Genomic DNA, 10,834 nt, shown 5'->3' with positions numbered 1-10,834 from the left:
AGTCCGCTTGCTGCTGCGTGTTGTAGCTAGTTCATTCGCACGGAATCTCCGCGCAACCTTCTCTGCACCCCTTTCCTGCTCCTGTCCCCGCTGCCCGTTCCGCTCTTCCCCCTGCTCCTCACTTCTCCGGGCACGGAATCTCCGCGCACCGCTCCCCTCTCCTCTGTCCTCTCCTCTCTCCCTGCTCCGCTCTTCTCCCTGCTCCTCACTTCTCGTCCGCTAACGAAATGTCCGCACACCCGCTCCCCCCGCTCCTCACTTCTCCGCCTTGCCTAACCAACACTGTAGTTAGTTGTTTACAAGTCATGTGCAGCGCACCGGCTGTAAACAAACCTGTTTCTGGCGTAAAGAGGAGGCGGGAGGAGGCGTTTCTACGTAGAGAGCTGTAGGGGAGGGGGGGTGGTTTCACACATGCGCAACATTTGAAAAAGGACAAACAGTCGCTGGATTTCTCGTTCCTTGGAAAATCCTCTATACAACCTTTAAAGCTCAAAGTAGTCAATCAAATAATATAGGATCTTTGAATATTTATTTAGAGCATAAAGAAGTAATCAAAGAACAACAAAAAATTTAAACAGTTTCTTTATGTATTATTGTTACTGATATCTGTTTTAATTGTGGTTTATTTTCACATTTTGTTCATTACCTTTCCTATACATGAGCTTTCATGTCTTGTTATTGTGTGTGTGTCTGTGTGTCTGTGTGTGAGAAGTTTATGTATTCAAGAAGAAAGCTACTGATATTTCAATAGCTTATGGGGATCTTAACAAACAAATAAACAACAGAGTTAATGTAGAGCACTGGCAAACACAAGATGGTACGAGTTTGATTAGCAGCCTACAACTGAGCGTGACGTATTGTATGTTTAAATGCCCATAAAATCTGCAACTGTTAAACTACATTTCTAATTGAAGCTAAATAAATTAATAAATGCAGAGTTATGAGACAAATTGGCATAAATAAAAGTAAAAAAAAAACAACAACACACATATAAATAATAATATATACATAGGTTTAGAACTGTTAGAAGGGGACAGCTCTTCTTTGTATCAGTAACAATTGCGAAATTTGGACCTCTGCCATGGAGAGATGACCAATTTAAAACAAATATTATCTAGAAAAAATCGATGCAAATGTTGTCACTAACAGGAGGCTGAAACTGAGGCTGTTTGGAGGCGTTAGACAAACTGCAGTGCATCATGATCACCACTGGAGGGCGGCATATCCTCTGATTTGAGCAGGCCAGTGAGAGTGAGTGATTGTTCTGCACTGTTAATTCATTGCTTATATTTAAAACTATATGTAGCGTGCATCACAATGACATTTTCATTGTGTATTTGATGACTTGATTTGATTATTATTATTTTAGTAAAGGTTAGATCACAGAAATCATTTGGAAGCATCCTTGTCAGGTTTTGTATTTTATGTGAATCCTGGAAAATGTGCCTCAATTTTAATCACATCAGAAATTATAATATTGTTTTGAATATAATAAATAAAAAAATATGTTTGATTATTTTTTTTCTTATGTATTTCAACAAAATTGTCTCGCCCCAGTACAGACACATTGTATAAGCAGCTCTTGAGGTTAAAATAAGTCTGCTGCATGTTGTGTGTGTCTATTTAGAAAACATTTTATTGTTTCATAATCAGAAAGTGTGTGGTTAGCATGATAGTCTTTCCCCACTTGTCTCTGAGTTTGAAAAAGCACTCATAAACTCATCATGGTGAATAATTAAAACACTTGGAGCACATTTGGTAAGAGAGGAATCACTTTGGACGACTGCAAACCGTTTACAGTGAACTAGATCTGTTTTCCATGTTTTTTTAGACAATAAAAAACAAATACTCTGCCTTAAAAAAAAATCACAAAGCTGTACATTTCCTGAATAAGTTTAGAATGATCATGACCTATATGAGAACTCTTCTAGACCACATAATATTAAAGAAACAGCTATTATTCTTAGTTAAAATGTAATTATATAGTTTAAAAACTGTTATTATAATTGTGGTATAGAAAAAAAAAAGATTTGGGAGTACTGAGCCTTTTCCTTTGCACCCCCTTAGAGTTTGAAATTGTAGTATCTTGACAACATCGGTGCATAATGTAGCTTTTGTGTTTATACTGTACAACAACAATAACTAATTTACACGCACAATTAGCTTGGAGAGCAAGGAAACGAGCTAACAATCAATACCAATCTACAGTAACGATCGCATCCATTGACATCACGTATGGGGGGTCCTTGTTAACATAATGATGGAGAATTGCTCAATACTTGACACAAATGAAGATCCGATAAAACTAGAACAGCTTGACCTTATGAGACCTCTACGGAGGGAACCTAAAGAGGGAACCTAAAGAGGGACTTTACAGAGGGAGTCTCCAAAGGGAGCCTACAAAGGAAGGCTACAAAGGGAACCTACTGAGGAACCCTACTGAGGGAATATACAGAGGGAAGCTACTGAGGGACCCTACAAAGGGATTCTACAGAGGGACCCTATAAATAGAGCCTACAGATGGACTCTACAGAGGAACCCTACAAAGGGAACCTTACTGAGGGACCATACAAAGGGACCCTACAGAGAGACCATACAAAGGGAACCTACTGAAGAATCCTACAAAGGGCGCATACAGGGAGGGTCTACAGAGGGACTCTACAGAAGGATGCTACAGAGAGACCCTACAGAGGGACCCTACAAAGGAAGCCTACAAATGGAAGCTACTGAGGGACCCTACTGAGGGACCCTACAAAGGGAGCCTACAGAGGCAGTCTACAGAGGGACCCTACAGAGGAACCCTACAGGGGGACCTTACAGAGGGACCCTACAAATGGAACCTACAGAGGGACCCTACTAAGGGAGCCGACAGAGGAAACCTACTGAGGGAACCTACAGAGGAAACATACACAGGGAACCTACTGAGGGACCCTACAAAATAGAATCTCCAAAGGGAAGCTACTGAGGGACCTACAGAGGGACCCTCCAAATGGAACCTACAGAGGGACCCGACTAAGGGACCATACAGAGGGACCCTACAAAGGGAGCCTACAGATGGAACCTACTGAGGGAACCTACAGAGGAACCATACGGAGGGACCTACAGAGGAACCCTACAGAGACCCTACAAAATAGAATCTACAAAGGGAAGCTACTGAGGGACCCTACAAATGGAACCTACAGAGGGACCCTACAGCGGGACCCTACAGAGGGACCCTACAAAGGGAACCTACTGAGGCACCCTACAAGGGGAGCCTACAGAGGGTGCCTACAGAGGGAGCCTACAATAATAAGGAAGTAGCAGTACAAATCAATAAATTAGAGTTGCTTTGTTAAAACAGTTTTTCCTGTACATATGTTGTTCTATAAGCAACAACTGAGAAGCTGGTGTCAAGATGGCCGTTGGGAACTTTTTACTTTACTTCATTATATTTGAGAGCAGGTATCTGTACTTTCTACCCCACTATATGTTTCGAATGGACTGAAAAAACAATGTGTTCATAGTAAAATTTACAAATAAAACTAGGTAGAAAAAAATGTATTCAAATGTTTCTGCTGCACAAAATTCAGCACAAATCTGTATCTCTCAAAATACTACTTCTGATTCACTGTATATTTGGTCTCCTCATTACAACATACCTGAATGTCTTTAGTTAACCCAGTCTTATAGTAGCTTAATAATATCTCATTTGTGGGAATCTCACTCATGGCTCTCTTTGGTGTGACCTGGTGGTAAAACTATTTGTTACACCTTTACGTCCCACCGGAAGAGCTGGAGGAAGTGTCTAGGGTGAGGGAAGTCTGGGAGTCCCTGCTTACACTGCTGCCCCCATGACCTGGCTCTGGATAAGCGGAAGAAAATGGATGGTGCAAGACTCAACATGATCCACACAAACCAGTTTACAGGAGCTGGGCTTGTCTGAGGCTGAATGCTTGGGAAAACGGAAAGTACCTTTTTAGCCCTGCCCTAAAAAGAGTCATTCTGTCGTACTTCCTGTATTGCAACAACTGCATTTGAATTGGACCAAGAAACTGCCAAAGACAGGTGGGTTGTAATCTTGTATTTTCTATGTAAAGATTTTAAAATTAACTCTCAAAAAGTGATAAAATTAACTTATGACATGTTGAAGGTGAGAAGGAAGAAAACTTCAATTTAGAAACATGATTTTAAAACTTTCCATTAATATTAAAAATGTACCATAAGTTTAATCATGTTTTATATGTAACTTTAGGTATAAACAAATTCTAAAAGAGAATAGCTCTACCTATAATTCATAAATACCAAAAATTCTATCCAAAATGCCTTTGTTTAAAAAATATATATAATTTATCAAAATAAATGTGTTGTAACTGATTTCAATTTGTCTAATCATAATTCATAATTCAGTCTAATCATAATTATTGTGTCAACAATTATCAAATTACCTCTATACATCATGGCCACTGCTTCAGACAACAGACTTTACTTCCCTTCTTTGACAATTTTATTAATACAAACAGCGAAGAAAGAATAATCTTTCACAAGTTCAGTAAGTCAAAATCCAATGAAAACTACAAAATAAACATTTACACTGGTAATGATTTTTTTTTATTGCAAAAAGTGGCAGACAACTATTATTACCATTGATGTGAATCATTCATTCACAAATTATTAGTTTAAATCTGTTTTGATGGGCAAACGTGCAGTGACGTTGGCAGCCAGCTGGGGGCGCATTAGAGCTAATGAAGGTGTTTCTAATGGTGAAACTTGTGTCAGTAAAAATCTTATTTCTTAACATAAAGAATCCAAACCAACTCTATTGTAAAAAAGATATACACAATTGCTGTAGATAAAACGTCTTAAATCTGTAGAAAAGTGAATGAAACATGATTTTTAGTGGAGATCTAATTGCAATGGTTAATGGTTGTATTAAATTGATATTATCTGTCATATTCACGTTAATGTTTTTTATCATTGTATTTTTTTATCTGTTTTATTTTAGAGTAATGGCTTCTATGAGGTTTCACCCTTTTGGCCTATTTGGACTCTTGAGTGTCCTTTCTACTCTCAGTGCAGCGGGTAAGATCCATTCCCATTCTCTTTTATTTTTCCTGTCATTGTAATAAACAAGTTTCTTTTTTGTATCCAGAGAACCTTAAAATGCACACTATTCGTGGACTTATGACAACCTGCGGAGACAATGTCGTTCTAAGATGCAACGTGACCACAGATGGCGCTCTAGATATCACAGAATTTAGCTGGAAGGACAGTAAAGATATTTGCAACTGGGGCCAACCAACAAATCGAACAGATATGCAATGCATGACTGCAACCTCCACAAACAGCTACAACTATTCCCTGACCATCTACAATATCCAGCCCAAACACACGGGGGCCTACCACTGCCAACTACACTCCAAACAAGGGTCAAGAAACGGCAAGACCTTTGTTCAAGTTCACAGTGAGTACCACAATATGCAATATGTGAAAACAGAATACTGTCAAGTGGAGTGAAAAGTGAATTCACTGGGCCACTCATCCAAGAGGCTTCTTTATTTCTGACAGGATTTTGTAAGAACTGCCTTAAATCTACCTGAAAATAGAGAGATTTTATTGATACCAAGGAAATTTCCAAATTTAGTTACAGAAGCATATACTGTGTTTCTGGTGAACACAACAAGAAAGCCTCTTCTAAGCTTCATTCTTACATAGCAAACTTTTTTTTTAACAGTTGGTTTGTGTACACTTTATTGCCCCATAGGGAAATTCACCCTGCACTGAAAAAAATAATATCTAGATAAGTTAAAAATGACTTAAATTAAGAAAAATAATATCTACTTTATTTGAGTAGATTCAACTTGACAAGACAAATTATCTACCAATGGAATAAGTGTATTTTTCTTAATTCAAGCAGCATTCAGTTGTTTTTCTTATTTTAAGTGTAGCAAGATGCATTTTCATATTTTAAGTCCAAAAAGTCTTGTTCCCTTAGTAGATAGTTTTACTTGTCAAGTGAAATTTACTCAAATCATGGTAAAACTTTCTTAATTCAAGTTATCTTAACTTGACTAGATGTTGTTTTTTGCAGTGTGTGTATTTGACCCATCCTTAAATGTCGATGGGGCAATCTGAGGGCAGTGCCGTGCCTGGGGACCCATGTCCAGGTCTTGAGATAGGCTTGATCGAGACAAAATTAACTAGAGGACTTTATGTGATGTGAAATGTCACAACTGTCTTTGTTATCCAATAAAGCAGGGACACTTATTGCTTTAATTGGTGGCTCGCAAAAACAGTAACACAGCCAATATATTTTTCAAATGTGCTAGATAAACATATAGTGATCATCGCAACACAAACATCTGCATTACACTAAGTATATATCAAGGCTTCATTAATAGTGTTTCCTAAAGGGGGCGCCATGACACCTGCAACCAGTGACGGGCGGGTCCACGTATAAACGACCAGTACCCGACCGACGCTTTCAACTAACCCACCTGCAACTCCGACTGCAAAAAAATATTAGAAAATACTGTACCCGACCCGCTACCTGACCCGCATTTTAAAAAGTAGCCCATGCTCTTGATTAACATCATCTAAATAAAGTGACCAACATAAATAAAGTGAGTTAAATGAGCATTAAATAAAGAGCTGCGCACACGTCTGATGTCTGAAAACATGAACCATCTCCAACACGACACACACACACAGAACAGACTCACCATCAGCATCATCAACATCCATTTGTCACAGAGAGAACACTCATATCCCACTGAGTCGTGACCTTTTGTCCGACAGAAGCTGAACCGCATCAGCGCACAAGGAGCGAGTTGTTTTCATCATCGTTTCTGTAAAACATAAACAAATGTGTCAGAGCTGCATCAAACACATTATAATCTCAAACGGGCTAATGTGGCTCTAGTTGAGTTGAGTAAAGTTGAGTTTATTTATGCAGATTAATAATAGTAATAATAATGATGATAATTTTAATATAAAAACGTTAATGAACATGAAGAAAGTGAAGGACATGCATGCCAGCTTCCGCTCAGGTAAATATGGTTTTAACTGAAAATGAATTGGCTGTGTTTCTTTTTTGTGGGATGTCCAGTTTGTAGACATGTAGAAATGGTAGAAATGCACATTTGCAAAGGTGAGTAAGTGGCTCTCCTCTTGATTTTGCTCTTCCAGTGTGGCTCTAGTGAAAAAAATAGTGAGTATCAGTGCAATAAAGAAAGGGATCATCAGAGTATAGTGATAGCTCACAAATCACCCATCAGGGGCAGGAACAATTGCATTTTGAAAAAAACACTTTAAATTGGACTAGGCTAATTATTCAGTTTTCCTTGAATACAAGTAAACGTAGTGACAGCATCTGACCTGTGACTCTTTTTTGCATTTTTCAGAGTGTGTTGGTAAAAGTACAGTAAGAGTGAATTCAACTGATGGAACCTGCATTTTCGAAGATGTCTTCCCCAGATCGGGAGTCTCATGGAAACAGGGAAACGACGACAGCATTTCTCACCTGGCCACTACAACTGTGACAGAGAACGAGAAAGGACTGTTCACTGTTGTTAGCACCATGAAGGTTAAGAAAGGATCCATCCTACTCCAGTGTGTATACATGTTCACTCTGGATGCACGTTAGAATTGACATGTTCTATCCGGCGGTTGCTGCAGTGAGAACTTTAACCTTTTCCAGAGCAGAAAGCCTCATCGTGCACTGGTTCGGTGTGATGATAGCGATGGTTTTATGGACGGTAATGGTTAAAGCATAAGACAAGAAATAATGTAAACAAAAATACTTTTAAAAAATCAATCCCAATCAGTATTTCTAGCACCTATAGCCTGATCAGCCATCTGAAGTTGCATGTTTTTTAAGGTATTTTTAAGCAATAAAAACATGTGCTTGATTAAACATAAGATAGATAAATTTAATGTCTCACTGTGGGACATTCTGGGCAAAACCACAACAGCCACATATTGCTAACTGTCAGCTACTGTCTCTTACACACAATCAAAGCATTCAGAGCAGTTTTTTTTGTTGTTGTTCCTCTCTGAAAGCACAAATTGCATCCCCGCTAAACCACTTGGACCCCGCAACAAAAGTAGTCTTATTGGTTGCTATGGCGATCTGTGGAAACACCGCAGCGCTCGCATTATGCCTGATTTCCCTCCTATAATTTCTTTTTTTTTTTTTTTTCCATCTTCCAATCTCGTTCAAGTCCATCTGATGAGCTTTTAGATACACTCTGAATGGCGCGCTAAGTGAAGAGGGTTTTAGCGCTGGAGAAAAAGGGAGTTTGGAATTGTACGCCGGTATTTCTGAACCGCAAAGTACTGCGTGTATCTATGCACTTGACGTACAGTGCATGTTTAGAGCACATGCAGGTGAATCCGTAAGACCATTTTCTGTCCCACTTCTTCACACATAAAAATGACATTGAAAAGAGAGACAGAATAGTACGGGGAAAGCAAAGCAGATTCGCTCACTTGTTTCGACTGACCTACTTTTCAAACTGAGAGGTTTTTGAGATGTGGCTCGACTGGTGAAATGTATTTTGCTGTTGTTGTTGTTGCATTAAAAGGCCTATTGCACAATATTTTATCTAGGTTATAATGTTTTCTCACCACAAACATACACGGAGTTGAGTTCTGTTTTATCCACACATGTTTAACTCCAGATCCTGCATATCTAGTTTCTTTTTCAAACTGAAATGCTCTGTTTTCACTTTGTGTTGTCATTAACTGGTAATACTGTGAATGCTCCACTGTGTTTTTAAAGTCTGTGTACCTTCACCAGAGATGGGGACTTGCAAGTCGTGACTTGGACTCGAGTCAGATTTGAGTTACTATTTTTAGGACTTGAGACTTGACTTGATAAAATGGACTCAGACTTGGGACTCGACTTGGACTTGAGCCTTGTGACTTGAGAAGACTTGAGAAGCACTTTTAAATCTGAATTCTTTCTGTTCTGACCATAATGATTCACACTAAGATCTTGTCAAGACATTTTAAAAGAAAAAAATTGCAAAGACCACATCGGATTATCAAAGAAACTACAATTATTTAATGTTAAAAATCACATTCTATTGTCTCAATAAAGAGCATTTTTAATTATCATTGTGGAATCGGTACTGAGTATCCTATTCCTTAGTATCGAAATCAAGTTTAACATTTTTTAACTGCTGCCCACTATATTTTCACCTTCAATTTGTTAAAAATATATATTGAAAAATATCAAAGTGCAAAATAAATAATCCACTTGAAAAATTACAGTGAGCAGAAACTTTTTAAATGTTTCTGCTCACCCTTGTATACTGCGCATCTTTGGCGCAACTACAAGATAAAGAGTTTGCAGAGTTTGACAGTGGCCTATAATGACTCTCTGAGAATATCACTGAAAGTGCTGAGATTCTGTAGCGCCAGTGAAATGTTTGTAAACTGTGGTGTGAGACCTTGTGCTGTCACAATCAGATGCTGTATTTATTCACTTATGTGTAGAGCCATGAATCTGAGCAATCAAATCATTGAAGCTCTAGTGTGTCCTGTGAGGAGCTCTGTCAGATTCACCTCTAAGCTGTGGAGACACTGGCGGTCTTGTCTGTATACATTATAACATGCACTGTATTTAACTTTTTTATTCCTACTATTTTCTTTTTAATACTGTGAACCAGATATTACGTGTTCTTAATAAAGATTGAATTGAATTGACTACTAAAATAATCACTGTTGCAACCCTAATTTTGAATCAGTTTATAATTTTTTCTTTCCTTTTGATTACAAATTGCAATGCTCTTCTTATTGTATATCGCACTGAACCATGAACTTAGATGAGACTCAGCCAGTCCACCACCCCCATAGCATTATCTTATCTTAAAATATTCTTCCTGGCTTGCTCTATTTTCCAAAAGGCCACTGTTCCTCAATGGTGAAATGCTTGGTGGGGTTTCCTGGTAACGGGCACAGTCACAAGGCACTGATGTGAGGAGATGTTTGAATGGAGCGCAGATAGATTGGCAGTAGACTGACTTCAAATGCACGAGTTATGTAACATTCTCATTATTTTATATAAGATAGCAGCTAGACCAAGCTTTCTACAATACACAAGCTTGCGATCCTTGTAGCGGTGATGCATGCTCTTGGTAACCATGTCAATTACTGGATATAAACTGGGACCCCTGTGGTTTGGCTTAGAAAGAAAAACTCCTATTTTTAAATTCTATTTATGATTATATTGTGTAATAAACTAGGTATTTGCAGTACATGTGTAGATACCTTAACCTGATTCATCAGCTGGTTTCACTTCGTAAAAACTGTCTGACCTCGCAGCGTTAGAATTTGTTTGCTCGATGGTAGATGGGTACTTTTTAAATTTAACCAATCGCTCCTACTTGGTTGTGACATATGTAATGCGCCACTAACTGGTACATTAAGCTTTTCCCAAATCCCAGGCAGTAGACAGTAATGTCTTTCCCCTTAATAAAATTCACCAAACATTCTCTTTGTTCCAGTTTTAAATCCTCGATCTCGGGAATCGTTGCCAACACAGAATGTATGGCTCTTCGCTGATTGGCTGGTGCCCGAACTCGCATTTCCAGGGTTTTTGCGAACCGTCTAATGTATTCCGATTCCTGACCTAGTAGCTGGAGAGAAAAGAAATTGAGCGGAGGCACTAGGTGGCACCAGCCTGGCTATAGGTGTGTACCATCATTATTAATATTTTAGGTGTAGAGAAAAAAAAATGGAGATGCTACCTGAACGGCATACTCACTGCCTATGTGTCCTTGAGCAAGTCTCTCAAAGTGGCTGTGTCCAAGTCTTTCTTTCACTCAAAGACCCATTCAAACACATTCATAGA

General features: G+C 38.6%; 1 protein-coding gene across 1 annotated transcript; it reads left to right on the top strand.

Moving 5' to 3' along the window:
• The first annotated feature begins 4,006 nt into the window (after positions 1–4,006).
• Positions 4,007–9,717, top strand: LOC110160598 (uncharacterized). The gene is made up of 4 exons (XM_020925276.2): positions 4,007–4,044; positions 4,982–5,058; positions 5,129–5,440; positions 7,380–9,717. The coding sequence occupies exons 2-4, from the start codon at positions 4,986–4,988 to the stop codon at positions 7,619–7,621; spliced, it is 627 nt and encodes a 208-aa protein (XP_020780935.2). The 5' UTR covers positions 4,007–4,044; positions 4,982–4,985; the 3' UTR covers positions 7,622–9,717.
• The last annotated feature ends 1,117 nt before the right edge of the window (positions 9,718–10,834 follow it).

Source organism: Boleophthalmus pectinirostris, unplaced genomic scaffold (assembly GCF_026225935.1).
Source record: "Boleophthalmus pectinirostris isolate CB_2022bp ecotype Guang Dong unplaced genomic scaffold, ASM2622593v1 HiC_scaffold_17, whole genome shotgun sequence".
NCBI lineage: Eukaryota > Metazoa > Chordata > Actinopteri > Gobiiformes > Gobiidae > Boleophthalmus > Boleophthalmus pectinirostris.
This window is presented reverse-complemented; position numbering and strand designations above follow the sequence as displayed.